General features: G+C 45.4%; 2 protein-coding genes across 3 annotated transcripts; one reads left to right on the forward strand and one right to left on the reverse strand.

Annotated features, from left to right (window-relative positions):
• The first annotated feature begins 47 nt into the window (after positions 1–47).
• On the forward strand, positions 48–7,805 carry LOC131183845 (magnesium transporter NIPA2-like). Of its 2 annotated transcripts, none has more exons than XM_058154567.1 (6): positions 48–180; positions 1,973–2,111; positions 3,247–3,303; positions 4,179–4,269; positions 4,747–4,907; positions 5,985–7,805. In XM_058154567.1, exons 2-6 carry the CDS (start codon positions 1,973–1,975, stop codon positions 6,620–6,622), a joined length of 1,086 nt encoding a protein of 361 aa, XP_058010550.1. In that variant the 5' UTR covers positions 48–180; the 3' UTR covers positions 6,623–7,805. The 2 variants fall into 2 exon arrangements, with proteins under 2 accessions (XP_058010550.1, XP_058010549.1); XM_058154566.1 differs by having other exon boundaries at positions 67–180; positions 1,930–2,111.
• A 2,848-nt stretch (positions 7,806–10,653) lies between these two features.
• On the reverse strand, positions 10,654–14,391 carry TIMM8A (translocase of inner mitochondrial membrane 8A). The gene is made up of 2 exons (XM_058196915.1): positions 14,117–14,391; positions 10,654–11,667 (listed from the first exon to the last, which is right to left on the reverse strand). The coding sequence occupies exons 1-2, from the start codon at positions 14,246–14,248 to the stop codon at positions 11,506–11,508; spliced, it is 294 nt and encodes a 97-aa protein (XP_058052898.1). The 5' UTR covers positions 14,249–14,391; the 3' UTR covers positions 10,654–11,505.
• Positions 14,392–15,722: the final 1,331 nt, after the last annotated feature.

Below are 15,722 nucleotides of genomic sequence, written 5' to 3' on the forward strand. Positions count from 1 at the left end.
GGGGAGGAGGGAAAATGAGGGAGGGAAGATATGGAGGGGATCTTCTGCGCATGCTCGTCGCTTGTCTCCCCCGCAGATGAGATCAGCGCTGCCTGCAGCCCGAATCGGCAGCGCCGGAGCCGCTCGCTTTCCTCGGCTTTCCCTCTCTTTTTGGGGAGGGGGGTCCTCTTTAAGTTTGGGGTGAGTTGGGAAAGGGGGGAGGGGGTCGTGGTCATTCTGTATGGGGGGGGGGAAGGCAATAACTCTCGATGGAGTAAAATAGAGCTGGAAGGGGACCTTGGAGGTCATCTAGTCCAGCCCCCTGCGCAACAAGCAGCAGCAGAAGAAGAACCTATAGCGATTTAGACCAGTGATGTTCTTAAAAACATCCAGTGATGGAGGGGGAAGGGGGTGGGGTGGGGTGGCGCAGGTAGGATGGGGTGAGGTTGATTGACAACGTGGGAAGGGAAACTCGGTCTTCCCCTGGAGCCTTCCTTTGGACTACAATACCCATCGTGCCCAGGCAAGGAGGGATGCCCAGGTTGAGGGATGAGACCCACTGACTGACAGCCTGAAAGGTCCTCTTGTTGGTTCAACCATGGTTTGTGGAAAGTATTCCTAAGAATATAGAATCTCTTCTCTTCTCCTTTCCTTTTCTCTTTCTTTCTTTCTCTTTTTCTTTCTTTCTTTCTTCCTTCCTTCCTCTCTATTTCTCTCTCTCCTTCCTTTTTACTTTCTTCCTTCCTTTCTATCTCTCTTCCTCCTTCTTTCTTTCTTCCTTCCCTCCCTCCCTCCCTCCCTCCCTCCCCCTCTCTCTCTCTCTCTGTGGACAGCAAATACATTTTCTTTCATCTATCTATCTATCTATCTATCTATCTATCTATCATATATATGTATGTATGTATTTATGTATATTCTTATATAGTCTAAGAATATAGAGTCCTTGGAGTAATAGGGTTAGAAGGGACCTTGGAGGTCTTCTAGTCCAGCCCCCTGCTCAAATAGGAGACCCTATATCAATCTGTATAAATGGCTGTCCGGTCTCCTCCTGAGATCTTCTAGTGAGGGAGCACCCACAGCCTCTGGAGATAAGCCTGGCCTTCAGACAAATCCGCTATCAACAGACCCATGGAGCTAAACCACATTTGCCCACGATATTCAAAAGAGAGAATGAAAAAGCTAAGAAGGGAAACAAAAAGAGCAGACACACCTCTGCAGGAACTAACATCACACAGATTAAACAGAGATTAAATACCAGACGACAGGCAGAAAACATGAGCGTAACCAAGGAAATACCGAGGGCAAAACACCCAGCGCCGACAGGTACATAAATAAGGAGCAAGGCAAGCCCCACACTCCGCAGCACTGATGATGTTACTTAGTTGGGTAATGAAATGTCCACAAGCAAATAACCAAGCTCAGGGCAGACTCCACAATCCTAAACTACAAATATTCTCTTGTATTGGAGTATTTGTAATGTCAGAGTGGCCAGGCCGACCCTTCACTGCTACCCAATTCTGATTTCAAATGGGACAGAAAGGAGAGATGATTAAAAGAGAGGACTGGAGACGATTTGCATGGGCCTTATATTTATTCTTGAAGATAGTTTCATATATTGAAGGGACAGCCCACTTCCTTTCTCCCGACTCCTTCTGCTGCTTTGGAACCAAGGATCCTTGACCTTGGGAAATTCACACCCACACACACACACACACACCTTAAATTACATCGTGGAAACGCCTTGTGGCGACTTTCGCTCTGTAAACCTAAACCAGAATATTTCACAAAATTACCACACCCCCGAACGATCATTAGGCAATAGAGAAGCTTCATGTCTCAGCATATTTTTCACGTAGATTTATCTCGGACGTGGGTGGATGACTGGGATGATGAATTAAAGAGTCACTTTCGTAAGATCTAAGACAGCATTTTTTTTATTTTTTTGGATAGCTCTGATGTCTCTCCGGCTTTTTTTCCCTTCCAAACAATTCAGATGGGGACCGTCCCGGGACATTACGAATTCTACATTGGTGTGGGTTTGGCTATCACCTCCAGCCTATTTATTGGAAGTAGTTTTATCCTCAAGAAGAAGGGACTTCTCCGCCTGAGTGGCCGAGGGGCCGTCAGAGCAGGTAAGGATTAGGATCTGGAGCTGGTCAGAATTGAAATATTGTCGGGAGTTGTAGTCCTCTTGGGCCCTGAGGGTTTGCTAAGAGAATGAATTGCTCTGAGGAATTCAAAAAGCATGATTCCTGACATTTGGGGAGGTGTATATAATTACTGTACTTTTCGGAGTACAAGACACACTTCCCCACCCTCACAAAGAGGGTGGATATGTTGCTGTGACTTATACACCGAATACAACCATTTTTGGCCTTCCGAAACCCTGCCCCGTACGTCCCATTTTTGCCAAAAGCAGGCCCGTTTTTTGCAAAAATGGGACGTGCAGAGGGTTTGGGAGGCCTGGGGGCTGGGGAGGGCAAAAATGTGACGCATGGGGAGTTTGGGAGGATAAAAATGGGGGTGTTTTTCACAAAAACTAGCGTTTTTGCCCTCTCCAGCCCCCAGGAGCCCTCTGCAGGCCTCCCAAACCCTCTGCACATCCCGTTTTTGCAAAAAACAGGCCCATTTATCGCAAAAACGGGATGCGCAGAGGGCTTGGGAGGCCTGCAGAGTGTTCCTGGGGGCTGGGGAGGGCAAACCCTTTTTTTTTTCTTGTTTACCTCTTCAAAATCTTGTTGCGTCTTATACTCCGGTGCATTTTATAGTCTGAAAAATATGGTAACCTGTTTTGAAAAAACGGATGTGTCTGCTCATCAAAAAAAATAATGACAGCGTGTTGTCTGAAGAAGTTTTTTGGATGAGAAGTAAAATATTTTCAAAGGAAAAAAAACAAAAACCAAGAAAGTCCAGTTGCCTTTTTGAAAAAGCACTTTTGGGACAGCATGTGTCTCTTTGGACGTAGATTTTACGATGTTACTTAATAATGGGCATTTTCTTTCATTTTAAATTGGATCTGGATCTGATCTTGATTTTGGATGTTGTTTTTTTTAAACTTTTATCTGCTTTCTCTCTTCCCACACACACACTTTTGTGCTTATCTTCAGGAAAACTTTCTAAGATAAAAGTCGTATGCTGTTTGGTTTGGTTTTAAACCCAGTGGATACTGCTGCCTACTCTCCTAGAACTGTTGAATCTTTTCTCAGGCTAAGTTCTTATTTTATGTGATCCACTTTCTCGGTTTCTGATCGCTTATTTCCCCCCTAGGCCTGGGAGGTCATGCGTATCTGAGAGAGGGGCTATGGTGGGGAGGATTAATATCCAGTAAGTATATCTTGAGATTTCTCTCTACGATCTATGTTGTTTTTAATCGTGTTGTTGTAATTTTGGTACTGAAGAGTCAATACGAAATGCTTGCATCTACCACCGTTCGTTTTTTAACTGCATGGTTTAAATCTACAAACATGATTCCCAAACCATTTAAATATTATCGTATTTTAGGGGCAACATCAATCTAGAACAGGGGTTTCCAACCTTGGCTACTTTAAGACTTGTGGACTTCAACTCCCAGAGTTCCTCAACCAGCTTTGCTGGCTCATGAATTCTGGGAGTTGACATCCACATGTCTTAAAGGGACCAAGGTTGGAGACCCCTCACAAAACACACAACGGAAACTTCATGGATGTGCTTCAGGTTGTCAGTTTAGTTGTTTGCTCCTTACCGCCACCCAATGGATGCTGTGGTACCAACCCACTTTGTATCCTGGGGGGGGGGGAAGTCTAAATATTTCAAATCACAACTGAGGAGTCTATCTAAAAAGGGTATCCCTCGCACATATGTGCTAGTCGTTCCTGACTCTAGGGGGCGGTGCTCATCTCCGTTTCAAAGCTGAAGAGCCAGCGCTGTCCGAAGACGTCTCCGTGGTCATGTGGCCGGCATGACTCAACGCCAAAGGCGCACGGAACGCTGTTACCTTCCCACCAAAGGTGGTCCCTATTTTTTCTACTTGCATTTTTTACGTGCTTTCGAACTGCTAGGTTGGCAGAAGCTGGGACAAGGAACGGGAGCTCACCCCGTTATGCGGCATGAGGGATTCGAACCTTGGATCAAACTCAGAACAAGCAACGACTGAATTGCATTATTAAAGGGGTAGGGTTGTCGTTTTTTTGCACTTCTGACGAGTTGTTTTTATTTTACAGTGGGGATTGGAGAAGCTGCAAATTTTGCGGCCTATGTTTTCGCCCCAGCCACGCTGGTTACTCCTCTAGGAGCCCTTAGCGTTTTGGTCAGGTAAGTTCCTGTTATAAAGGAGAATATTTGCAGCTGGGGGGTTGAAAGGAGGTGTCCTTGGTGCCCTTTGACCTTGGTTGTTTTCACAACCCAACTAGGGAGCATCATCAGTGCTAGAAGGCAGAGGGTTTTGTAGAGAGAGGGAGGAGGAGGAGGAAGGCTGTGAGGTCCTTGGTGCTCTCTGAGCTTGGTTGATTTCTTGAAGACGTTTCACAACCTAACTAGGGAGCATCATCAGTGCTAGAAGGCAGAGGGTTTTGAAAAGGGGGAGGACAACAATGGGGTCTTTGGTGCTCTCTGAGCTTAGCTGCTTTCTTGCAGACATTTCATGACCCAACTAGGGAGCATCATCAGTGCTAGCGCTCAAATTCATGTTGTCAGAGACATCTCAGAGATGACTCCTTAACGTCCAGGACTCTCTCTGTAGCTGCTGTGTTTTCTCGTCAAACTAATCTTGTTGTTCCTTTTGTTCTAAAGTGCGGTTTTAGCCTCCTATTTCCTGAACGAGCAGCTGAACATCCATGGAAAGATCGGCTGCCTCCTGTGCGTTTTGGGATCCACTGTGATGGTGATCCATGCTCCTCAAGAGGAAACGGTGGCCAGTTTGGACTCCATGTTGGAGAAACTGAAAGATCCAGGTACAGAGAGCCCGTTTCCTACGCAGGCGGTCCTTGAATGATGACCGCCATAGAGCCCCAAATTTCTGTTGCAAAGCGGTACAGTTGTTGCGTGTGATTTGCCCCATTTTACGGCTTTTCTTGCCACAGACGTTAAGTGAATCACTGCAGTTATGAAGTTAGTAACACGGTTCTTAAGTGAATCTGGCTTCCCCATGGAATTTGCTTGTCAGAAGGTCACAAAAGGGGATCCTCGGGACACTGCAACCGTCATAAATACATGCCAGTTGCCAAAAGTGTCATACCCCCATCAATCCGAGGGAGAAGACGAGCAGCTGACAGAGAACAAGAGAGTGGCTCCGTTGGCTGTGGAGGGCAAAGTCAGGCTATGGGCAGAGCAAGGAGAGGTAGTACAAGGGAGAGGGGGTTCAGATGAAGACCAAGGCCCACCCCCTTTTCATCCTAGGGCACGCAGGGAAAAATGGAGAAGAGAGTAATGTGGGTTCCATGGCTTCCGAGGGAGGAAACGGCCCCGATTCCCTTCACAAGGCACACCTGGGGATGGAGTTTAAAGGAGAGGCAAATGGGAGGGGCAGTTGTCGGGAATAAACACTGAGCTCATCTCGTGTTAAATTGCTTTATCTGGGTTCCTAGCATCATCCCAACTGGTTTGATTTACTGCCGTGCTGCTTCACTTCTGGAACTCCTTATCTTGCTTGCCCTGCTGGATTAATTACCTTAGCTTTCCTTGTTGGATTTATAGTTGGAAGTTTTCTGTTTATAACGCCTGGACTGGAGTATCTTCAACGGCTGTTACCGTTTTGTGGGAGAGTAAACGGGACGCCGGGGGCAAAGTGGGTGCTAATAAAGGGACTCATACTTATTCTCTGGCTGTGTTGCCTTTGTGCCACGCCCCGGGGTCATCACAAAAAGTTGGAATTTGGATCACGCGCCCAGGGGGAATGCTGCGATGGTTATAAGCATGAAAAACAGGTCGTAAGGTCCCTTTTTTTTCAAGGCTTTGTTGTAACTTCAACAACAGCAGCAGCGTCCGAGACACGAAAGCGTCCGACTCCTTTATTTTCCTTCCTCTTGCAGGATTTCTCGTCTTTGCCGCCTGCGTGCTGGCGAGTTCGGCTCTTCTCATCTTCGTCGCTGGACCTCGCTACGGGCAGAGGAATGTGCTGGTGTATATCCTGATCTGTTCGTCCGTCGGCTCGCTTTCCGTCGCTTGCGTCAAAGGCTTGGGCATTGCCCTGAAAGAGCTGTTCGCTGGCAAGGCCGTCTGGAGAGAACCACTGGGCTGGATGCTTTTCCTTAGCTTGGTGATCTGCGTCAGCGTCCAGATCAACTACCTGAACAAGGCCTTGGACATCTTCAACACCTCCGTGGTCACCCCCATCTATTACGTCCTCTTCACCACGGCCGTTATGACCTGCTCCGCCATTCTGTTCAAAGAGTGGCAGCATCTGGTCCTCATGAACATTGTGGGCACCATCAGCGGCTTCCTCACCATCGTGCTGGGCATCTTCCTCCTGCACGCTTTCAGAGACGTCGCTTTCACGGTGGATCTGCTGCCCGTCTCCCTGAGATATAAGCGGGAAGATGTACGGGGGGCTTCGTGGAGAGAGGGAGGAGAAAAAAACCGGTCGGGGCTTCACCAGCCTCTCCTGGATTCAGAGGACTTAGCGAAAGGGACAGAGAAAGCAGAGGAGCAAGACAGTCAATGTTTATGAAAGCTAAGGTTGATTACAAATCCTTTCAGCCAGGGGTCCCCAAACTTGGCAGCTTTAAGACTTGTGGACTTCAACTCCCAGCTTTGCTGGCTGGGGAACTCTGGGAGTTGAAGCAGTGGTGAAATGTAAAATTTGTTACTACCGGTTCTGGGAGTTGAAGTCCACAAGTCTTAAAGCTGCCAAGTTTGAAGGCGTCTGCTTTAAGTTCTTTCGGGAAGTTTCTAAAATGGTTATTACTTCTCTCCAGAGTAATTTTTTCCCCCCGCAATGCAGAACTATTTGGGAATCATTTCTTGAACAATGTAAGTGTTTTTATACCAGGAGCGTACTTGGTGGTAGTCCTATTAGATTCAAGCTGATAAGACTAGCAGGGCTTTCTTTCCATGCTTCCGGAAAAGAGCATGCCAAGTCAAGTTTTGTGTACATGGATGGGATTGGTGGTGGGTGGGATGTTATGGATAGCCTAAAGGGACGTGGTGGCTCAGTGGCTAAGACCCTGAGCTTGTTGATGGAAAGATTGGCAGTTCAGCGGTTCGAATCCTTAGTGCCACGTAACGGGGTGAGCTCCCGTTCCTTGTCCCAGCTTCTGCCAACCTAGCAATTCGAAAGCAGGTAAAAAATGCCAGTAGAAAAATAGGGACCACCTTGGGTGGGAAGGTACCAGCGTTCCGTGCGCCTTGGGCGTTGAGTCATGCCAGCCACATGACCACGGAGACGTGGAATGGCTGTCGAAGCAGTTGAAGAAAGAGTAACCATAAAGAGGGATTATTTAGCTCTTTAAACGAAAAATAAGCAACAGGTCTATTGAAATGTGTTCCCAATTATTATTTTTTTACCCTGAAGATTCCATTTTTCTCTCTCTTACAGCTGCTCTCTGAATCCACTACAGCAGGGGTCTGCAAACTTGGCTCTTTTAAGACTTGTGGACTTCAACTCCCAGAGCAAAGCTGGCTGAGGAATTCTGGGAGTTGAAGTCCACAAGTCTTAAAAGAGCCAAGTTTGCAGACCCCTGCACTACAGTATTCTGCTGCCTTTTGAATGTACAAAGCCTCCTCTAGGCTTTGCCTTAAGCTTTACAAATTATTTAAAAATAAAATATTTTCTTTATACGACTAGGAGGGATGTTGCAAATGTAAAATGTGACTTTTAAAAGCGTTATTAAAGGAGTATTTTTCAAATGTGTTTCTTTGGTTTGTTGTTTCTTTTTTCCTTTAAAAAAAAATGTATCAGTCCCTTATTTTCACATCCAGGAATGGACTTGTACTGCCATCTAATTTTTGTGTTGGCAATTGATCGCTGGAGTAAATTCCTAAATCACCTTTCCTTGCTGTTTTGCATTCTAGCAGTGGCACAGAATGTAAGGTGGGTGATTGGCCATTTAAGTGTAGAAAAGTGACTTGTATAGACTGTTGTTCCTTTGGAGATTGTTGTGTGGTCCACCAGCAGCCTGCGGAGCTGGCAACGGAGTCGGACAGCGATGAGGTTGAGGAAGAACATGGGCCAGTCCTGGAGGCTGGGGAAGGCCCAGATGAGGGCTCTGCGTCAGAGGCAGCGGTGGGGCCAGGACTCCAGAGGCTGACAGTAGTGAGGCAGAGGAACAGGAAGAGCCTGTTCCTAATGCACACAAGCGAAGAGCTGCCAGAAGGCAAGAGCAGCTAAAGCAAAGAGGACAACTCAGGAGTAAAGTTGAGATGATTGGCCCCTCCCATAAGGCTTAAAAGACCAGCAACGGCGTTTGGGCTCTTTGCCGGAAAACAACGTTGATAGCCTTATCTTGCTGCATTTATTTCTTGTCGGCCTCTTCCGTTTTTGAACTTTTGCCAAGAAAAGCCTTTGGCAGTTTGCCTAATTAGACTAAGGTTGATGATAAGACTGAAGAGTTTACTTTGATTTAGTTTGGAGGACGCTGAAAATGAGTTAATTCTCAGCTGTTGTAATAGTCTGTTTTTGAACTGATTGCGTCCAATACTATCTACTTGGGCCTGGGTCACAACAGAGATTTAGGAAAACTAAACATTGGGACTTTGGACTAGAAAGTGATACCATTAATCCAAACCGGTATAAGTCAGGGATACCGGTCCTGACCAGTTTCTGATCTGTGATAACAAAGGCTGCCTCCAAGTTCCCAGCTTGTTCCATTTGTACTCAGCTCAGTTCCATCAAATCATTTACCCAAAATGTATTCTTAGTTGTTTCTAGAAAACAGCTTTTATACATATTCTGTAATGTCAGTTTTGGGAGCTACAATATGGCAGTCAGGTAAAGTTGAGAATCTTCCCTCAATCAGCCAAATTTAACCATGTTCAGAGTTGGGGGGGAAACCACTCCCATTCCCCATATACCAAGATCTCCCTTCTAAAAAAATTCGAAGGTTAGTAAATTTAGCGATTGCATTTATGAATTGTTGGAAAGCGGGACTATTTTTCCTTCATAATTTTCTGATTTTCTGAAATTACTTAAAAATAATTTACTGTGCAGAAATGAATAGACTTCGATGATCAAAGAAAGAGAGGATTCAGAATATTTTAAGATACGGGATCAATTTTACCATTTGTTAGAAAAAAGACAGATAAGCAACGGGTAATTATGTAAAAGAAAGGAATAATTAGAATACTGTGCCTGTGAAAAAAATGGTAATAGATGAAATTGAAGTGAAGAAAGAAAAAACAACAAAAAGATGGAGCCATGAAGAAAATACCGAGATGTCACACGGAAGGAATGATGGATGTACTAAATGTTTGTTTATAAAATAAAAAACTTTAAAAAACAAAAGCTACTTGGATGGCCATAGATAAGACTATGAAAAAGAGAAAAACATCGTAATAGTTAAACAAGTCTGGTGGAGGTAATTCGTAAAATTGTAGAGATCGCCACAGAATAAACATTTAGCACAAGTCGGGTTTTAGGATACCAAGTGTCAGTTGCAAGAGAAATGTTTTAGTCTGTATTTTTCTTTTATCAGTTATTGGCAGACCAACGTAGCAATCCCTCTGGAATCTGGAACAGTTAGATACGTCTAAAGCTAGTGAAATAATTTATCGCGAAAACCTGATGAAAACTTCTCCTATTTACATTCATATCTCCAAAAATTCTTCGTCTCACACATCAAATGACTTTAATGCCGTCAATGAAATTGGCATTTCATGATCTTTGGTAAAAAGGCCAGCAAACGCTGCAACTTTCTTGGAGCCATACATCATTCCCAGTCAGTGGTAAGGTAAAGGTTTCCCTCACACATATGTACTAGTCGTTCCCGACTCTAGGGGGCGGTGCCCATCTCTGTTTCAAAGCCGAAGAGCCAGCGCTGTCCGAAGACGTCTCCGTGGTCATGTGGCTGGCATGACTCAACGCCCAAGGCGCACGGAACGCTGTTACCTTCCCAAAAAAGGTGGTCCCTATTTTTTCTACCAGCATTTTTTATATGCTTTCGAACTGCAGAAGCTGGGACAAGTCACAGGAGCTCACCCCATTGCACGGCGCTAAGGATTTGAACCGTTGAACTGCCGACCTTTCGATCGACAAGCTCAGCATCTTAGCCACTGAACCACTGGTTCACAGGAGCAATGAAAACCAATGGTTAGCCACTTCGTGGATTGCTTGCTTTATGACTTGGCCAGCAATAGTCAATTACAAGATTTGACTTGAATGCAAAATAAGAATGCTTAGTAGCACAGCATTCTAGTCCTATGAAGTAGGGGTCTCCAACCTTGGCAACTTTTAAGATTTGTGGATTTCAACTCCCAGAGTTCCTCAGAGTTCCTCAACTCCCAGAGTTCCTCAGCAAAGCTGGCTGAAGAACTCTGGGAGTTGAAGTCCACAAGTCTTAAAGTTGCCAAAGTTGGAGACCCCTGCTATGAAGGACCAGGACTCATTCTCAGCTTGATGCCAAGTCCAGAATTTAAATCTTAACTCACTTCAAGAGCCACACTTTTTTTAGGAAGGTTAGTCTAGAACCCATGCAATGGCTACTAAAAGTATCCCCTCTGCGTCGGAACTACGGCGAACTAAAAGGAACGACCACCGACTCGACAGTGTTTAAAATGCATCCAATTGATGTTTTATTCCACTGATCGGGAGGCAAGGAATTCGATGTAGAAAGTCAAGATTGATTTTTGCACTTGGCAAGAGACATACATGACCACGCGAGCGAAAACTCCTTTGAACAGCCACACGTCTTGGCGGGGGTGGGCGGGGGCATTTCTTTCTGCCGTGCCGAGGTAGGTTTGGAAAAAACACCTCATGTAAGATCATGGGTCTCTTACTGGCACCCTTTTGCAAATTAATCCCCCAGTGCTCCTCTGTCCAGCTTGCAAGATCCACCTGCGTTTTTACAAAGGTCGACTCGGCTGCAAATTCAAGCAAGTGGCCTTTGGGTGGTTTGAAAGAGTCGTGCTTATGCACGATACCGTTTTAAAGGCACGTTTGCACCGCTACTTTTCCCCGGAGCTGCGTTAGTATCTGAGGCCACCCAAGTCCCCTTATCTCAAAAATAACCTTTTTTTCAAGTTTCAAGGGGTGTGCTTTCTTCACCTTACCGCTAGGTAAAGATAGTCAAGCCACCGTTCTGGTAGGAAGCTCCCATTATCCAGGGGAAGAAAAAAACAAAAAAAATAATTAAAATCTAGGACAGCAGAAGTCCGGGATTAAATAGCAAGTGTGGGATGTTGCATGGTTATTAATGTTCGCCCAGTGGGAATGTTAAACACCGGAACGAGACTAGGTGACCAGGAAGCCCTGAAGTCCATCTCAAACGTGGGGGCCAAGCTCCCTCACAGCTTATCATCGTTAAAAATCCTCCCTTCCGTTGTTTCTCCTCCTCTTCCATTCAAAACAGCGTCCTCCTTTTTCAAATGAAGAAAACAGCACCGCTGAAGGCCTTCCGCTCAGTCAGAGAGGCTTTCGGAGAAGGGCGACTTGGATTTCTGCGTCTGCTCCAGCCGGTTAAGAATAAACTGACTGGTGTCAATGAAGCGCTCGACACAGTTCACAAAACAGGTCTCAGCTCGGCTGTCCAGCTTGGGGCCAGGCTTATCCATGCATTTCTCCTGTTTAAGTGTCACAAAAGAGAAGTCATTCAACAGCGAGGGGAACCCACGATTTCAGACCTCAGACCCGGGACTAGCAAATACATCAATCTGGCTTTCTTTTTATTTATTTTTATCAGCCTATCCAAATTGCTGCCAACTGTACCCAGACTCGTTTCCACCCACACAAAAAAAAACGCAACATGCACAATTTGTAAGACATAGATAGATAGATAGATAGATAGATAGATAGATAGATAGATAGATAGATAGATAGATAGATAGATAGATAGATAGATAGAGACAGAAAGATGATAGATGATAGATATAAACAGAAAGATGATAGATAGATAGATAGATAGATAGATAGATAGATAGATAGATAGATAGATAGATAGATAGATAGATAGATAGATAGATAGATAGATAGATAGACAGACAGACAGACAGACAGACAGACAGACAGAGACAGACAGACAGACAGACAGAAAGATAAAAGGTAGGTAGGTAGGTAGATGATATAAAGTTGATATAGAAATAGACAGATGATAGATGATAGAATAGATATATAGACAAAGATGAGAGATAGACAGATGAAAGAATAGAAAGCTAGAGATAGATAGATAGATGATAGATAAGATAGATGATAGATAGATAGAAAGAAGGTAGGTAGGTAGGTAGCTAGATGATATATACAGAAAGATAGAGATAGATGTAAGAATAGAATAGATAGAGATAGATAGATGATGATAGATGATAGATAGACGATAGATAGAAAGATAGATAGATAGATAGATAGATAGATGATAGATAGATAGATAGATAGATAGATAGATAGATAGATAGATAGATGATAGATAGATAGATAGATAGATAGATAGATAGATAGATAGATAGATAGCCACTTGTCACAAATGTTGGGTTTGTACTAAAATGACACGCATGTCCAACTCAAGCGCAGAAGCTGGGCGTCAAACCAGCAGACAAGCAGATTGGATGATATTGTTAGGTGAAAGTAACCCTTGTTTTGCTGAGAGAAGCAAGAGTGGATTTCACAGTCGGATCGGTGATGCTGACATGGTGCTTCGTGTTTTTAGTAGTGTGATGTGGCGGCAGACACAGATCCGAGGTAGACCCACTGGATCACGCAACTCACTGGATGACCCTGAACCGCTGGCTCAGCCTGAGCTGTCTTTAACAGGGCTGTCAAGTGAATCCAATTAGGGGCGAAAAAAAAACCCATTCGAAGCTGCTTTGAGCCTTCCAAAGAAAAGTGTGGATAGAAACGCCATACACATAAAGGCCATATGGGAAGCCAAGAGCTCCCAATACAAAATGTATAAGAATGCCACTCGATGCAGCTTCCTGGTTCCTAGATGCCACCCAGAAGTCTGCTTGGCACGAAGCTAAGAGCTCTTCTCCCCATAGAAGCACCCGATTATTGCCAGCAGCACCGCGACTCCTAGGAGACTGCTCCTGGCTCTGGAGGCTCTATTCCAGCCTGCTCAAAGCTGGTGCAGCCCACATTTTGGGGGATACCACAGAAGTGCAGGGGTCGGGAAGGAAGCTCCAGGAAAGCACCGATGGCTCCAGCGCCCCATTACTTCCCTTACCCCAATGGGGACAAATCAAGTGGAGAGTGTCCTTTGAAGGGGGGGGGTGGAATTATATGTAGTTCTGTCTATGGAGACTCTCAGTCATCCAGGTCGCGATTATCCTAAAGGTGCTTTGTTTTTTCAAGAGGCAACTGGACTTTCTGGTTTTTTTTTCTTTGAAGACGTTTCGCTTCTCAGCCAAGGAGCTTCTTTGGCTCTGACTGGATGGTGGGGAACGAAAGAATGTCCGCAAGGAGCATAAATCTTTCCGTTCCCCACCATCCAGTCAGAGCTGATGAAGCTTCCTGGATGAGAAGCGAAACATCCTCAAAGAAAAAAAAAACAAACCCAGAAAGTCCTGTTGCCTCTTGGAAAAAAAATAATAAAGAACCTTTTGGGATAGAGGCAGTTCTCTACTTACAAAGGTTCGTTTAAGGACCAAAGTTACAACGGCGCTGAAAATAGGGACATGCCCGTTTTTCCACCTTTGCAGCAGCGTCTCCACCATCCCCCCCCAACTCAGCTACTTGGCTGAGCTGACTCAGACTTATGACGGTTTGCCAGGTCTTGGAGTCACGTGTGATCCTCTTTGGCAACCTTCTCACAAAGCGAAGTCAATGAAAGGAAGGGGGGGGGCAATCGGATTCACTTAATCACCACGTTGCTCGTTTAACCGCCGCAGTGCTTCACTTAACGACTCCCTTCGCCAATGTCTCACTCAGCAACGTAAGTAAATGTGGGGCTCGATCGCTCGGTCGTAAGTTGAAGACCACCACCATCACCCCCCCTGTACTAACGGCGGGGGGAGTGTTCTCCTCCTCCTCCCCTTTTTCCACCTTTCCCGCTCTAGTGGCAGGGAGTTCCGCCGGCCCTACCCAGCACAGCTCTGTCATCTGGTGCACGAGCTGCTGGAAGCGCTGCTTCTGCGTCTCCACCTCGATGAAATGCTGCAGCTGCGGGTCGTTGACGGCGGCTCCCAAGTCCCCCGCGACGGACGACGGGTCCATGCCGGGCCCGGCTGGAAGTGGGAGGAGAGCGCGGGCGGCTGAATGGATGGACGGAGCGGGCGGGCAGACGGGCGACCTTCACGTGCCTCCCCGGGGCCGGCCCCTCCGCGCATGCGCGCCGGCAGCCCCGCTTCTTCTTCTTTTTTCCGGTCCGAGGTCCCGCGCGCGCGCTTCCGTTTTCCGGTGGAGCAATCAGAAAGAGAAGCGGCAAGACGGGCCGGGAGGGAGAATTTTTTTTTTTTTTAAAGAGGAAATCAGGCGTTTGGGCGCCCTCTCCAGTGTTGGAGCGGTACTCGCTCAGCGAGTGCCAACGCAATCTAATTACAGGGACCCTACTATGTTGTAGTTTTCGAGAGAGAGAGAGATATACATGCATGGATGGATGGATAGATGTAGAGAGAGAGAGAGAGATTTCGAGATATATATATATATATATATATATAGAGAGAGAGAGAGAGAGAGAGAGAGAGAGAGGGAGAGAGAGAGAGATTTATATATATAAGAGAGAGAGATAGATACATGGATAGATAGATACAGAGAGAGAGAGAGAGAGAGATTTATATATATATAACAGAGAGAGAGAGATACATGGATAGATAGATACAGAGAGAGAGAGAGAGAGATTTATATATATATAAGAGAGAGAGAGAGAGATACATGGATAGATAGAGAGATAGAGAGAGAGAGAGAGAGAGATACATGGATAGAGAGAGAGAGAGAGAGAGATACATGGATAGATAGATACAGAGAGAGAGAGAGAGAGAGAGATACATGGATAGAGATAGATAAATAGATAGATAGATAGATAGATAGATAGATAGATAGATAGATAGATAGATAGATAGATAGATATTTACAGTATCCTTCCCCCAGGAGTGGGGAGGGAATTGGGGTTTTGCAGTATCCTTCCCCTGGAGTGGGGAGGGAATGGAGATTTTGCAGTATCCTTTTCCCAGGAGTGGGGAGGGAACGGGGATTTTGCAGTATCCTTCCCCGCCATGCCCACCAAGCCACACCCACAGAACCGGCAGTAAAAAAAAAGTTGATTTCACCACTGAAGGACATAAACCCTCCATTTAACCGTGTTAAGAGCAACATTACAGAGTTACTCAAGTCACCGTCTCCTCCCGTTGCAGGAATAAATAGACCGCGTTGTAAAGCAATTTAAAAAAACAGCCTTGACTTTGCATGTTGTCTACATATTCTCTACGCATACGGTGCCTCTGTGCATTGTTCAGTTTTATAGCTCACCTACCAGCTTTAAATGAACAGGATTTCCATTCAGGTGAGAGAGAACAAATTGATAGAATAAGGGAGGTGGGGGAAAAAACTTATAAGTACCAATAATAACTGGAAGCCTAAATTTTGTGAGCTTGTTTTCAAAATCTGCGTAGTATCTCTTGCCAAAAAAAAAAAAAAAAGCAGTTCAGTCTACAACACATCCTGTGGCAAATTCTTTTTTTCCCCCCCCTTC

Source organism: Ahaetulla prasina, chromosome 11 (genome assembly GCF_028640845.1).
Source record: "Ahaetulla prasina isolate Xishuangbanna chromosome 11, ASM2864084v1, whole genome shotgun sequence".
Lineage (NCBI taxonomy): Eukaryota > Metazoa > Chordata > Lepidosauria > Squamata > Colubridae > Ahaetulla > Ahaetulla prasina.

Bases quoted from the DNA above. Each gene is read 5' to 3' on its own strand.
- LOC131183845 (XM_058154566.1), top strand. From the start codon at position 77: ATGAGATCAGCGCTGCCTGCAGCCCGAATCGGCAGCGCCGGAGCCGCT. The intron at 3,304-4,178 runs GTAAGTATATCT...TTTATTTTACAG, and splicing joins GTGGGGAGGATTAATATCCA to TGGGGATTGGAGAAGCTGCA. The intron at 4,908-5,984 runs GTACAGAGAGCC...TTCCTCTTGCAG, and splicing joins GGAGAAACTGAAAGATCCAG to GATTTCTCGTCTTTGCCGCC.
- TIMM8A (XM_058196915.1), bottom strand. From the start codon at position 14,248: ATGGACCCGTCGTCCGTCGCGGGGGACTTGGGAGCCGCCGTCAACGAC. The intron at 11,668-14,116 runs GTAGGGCCGGCG...ACACTTAAACAG, and splicing joins AGATGACAGAGCTGTGCTGG to GAGAAATGCATGGATAAGCC.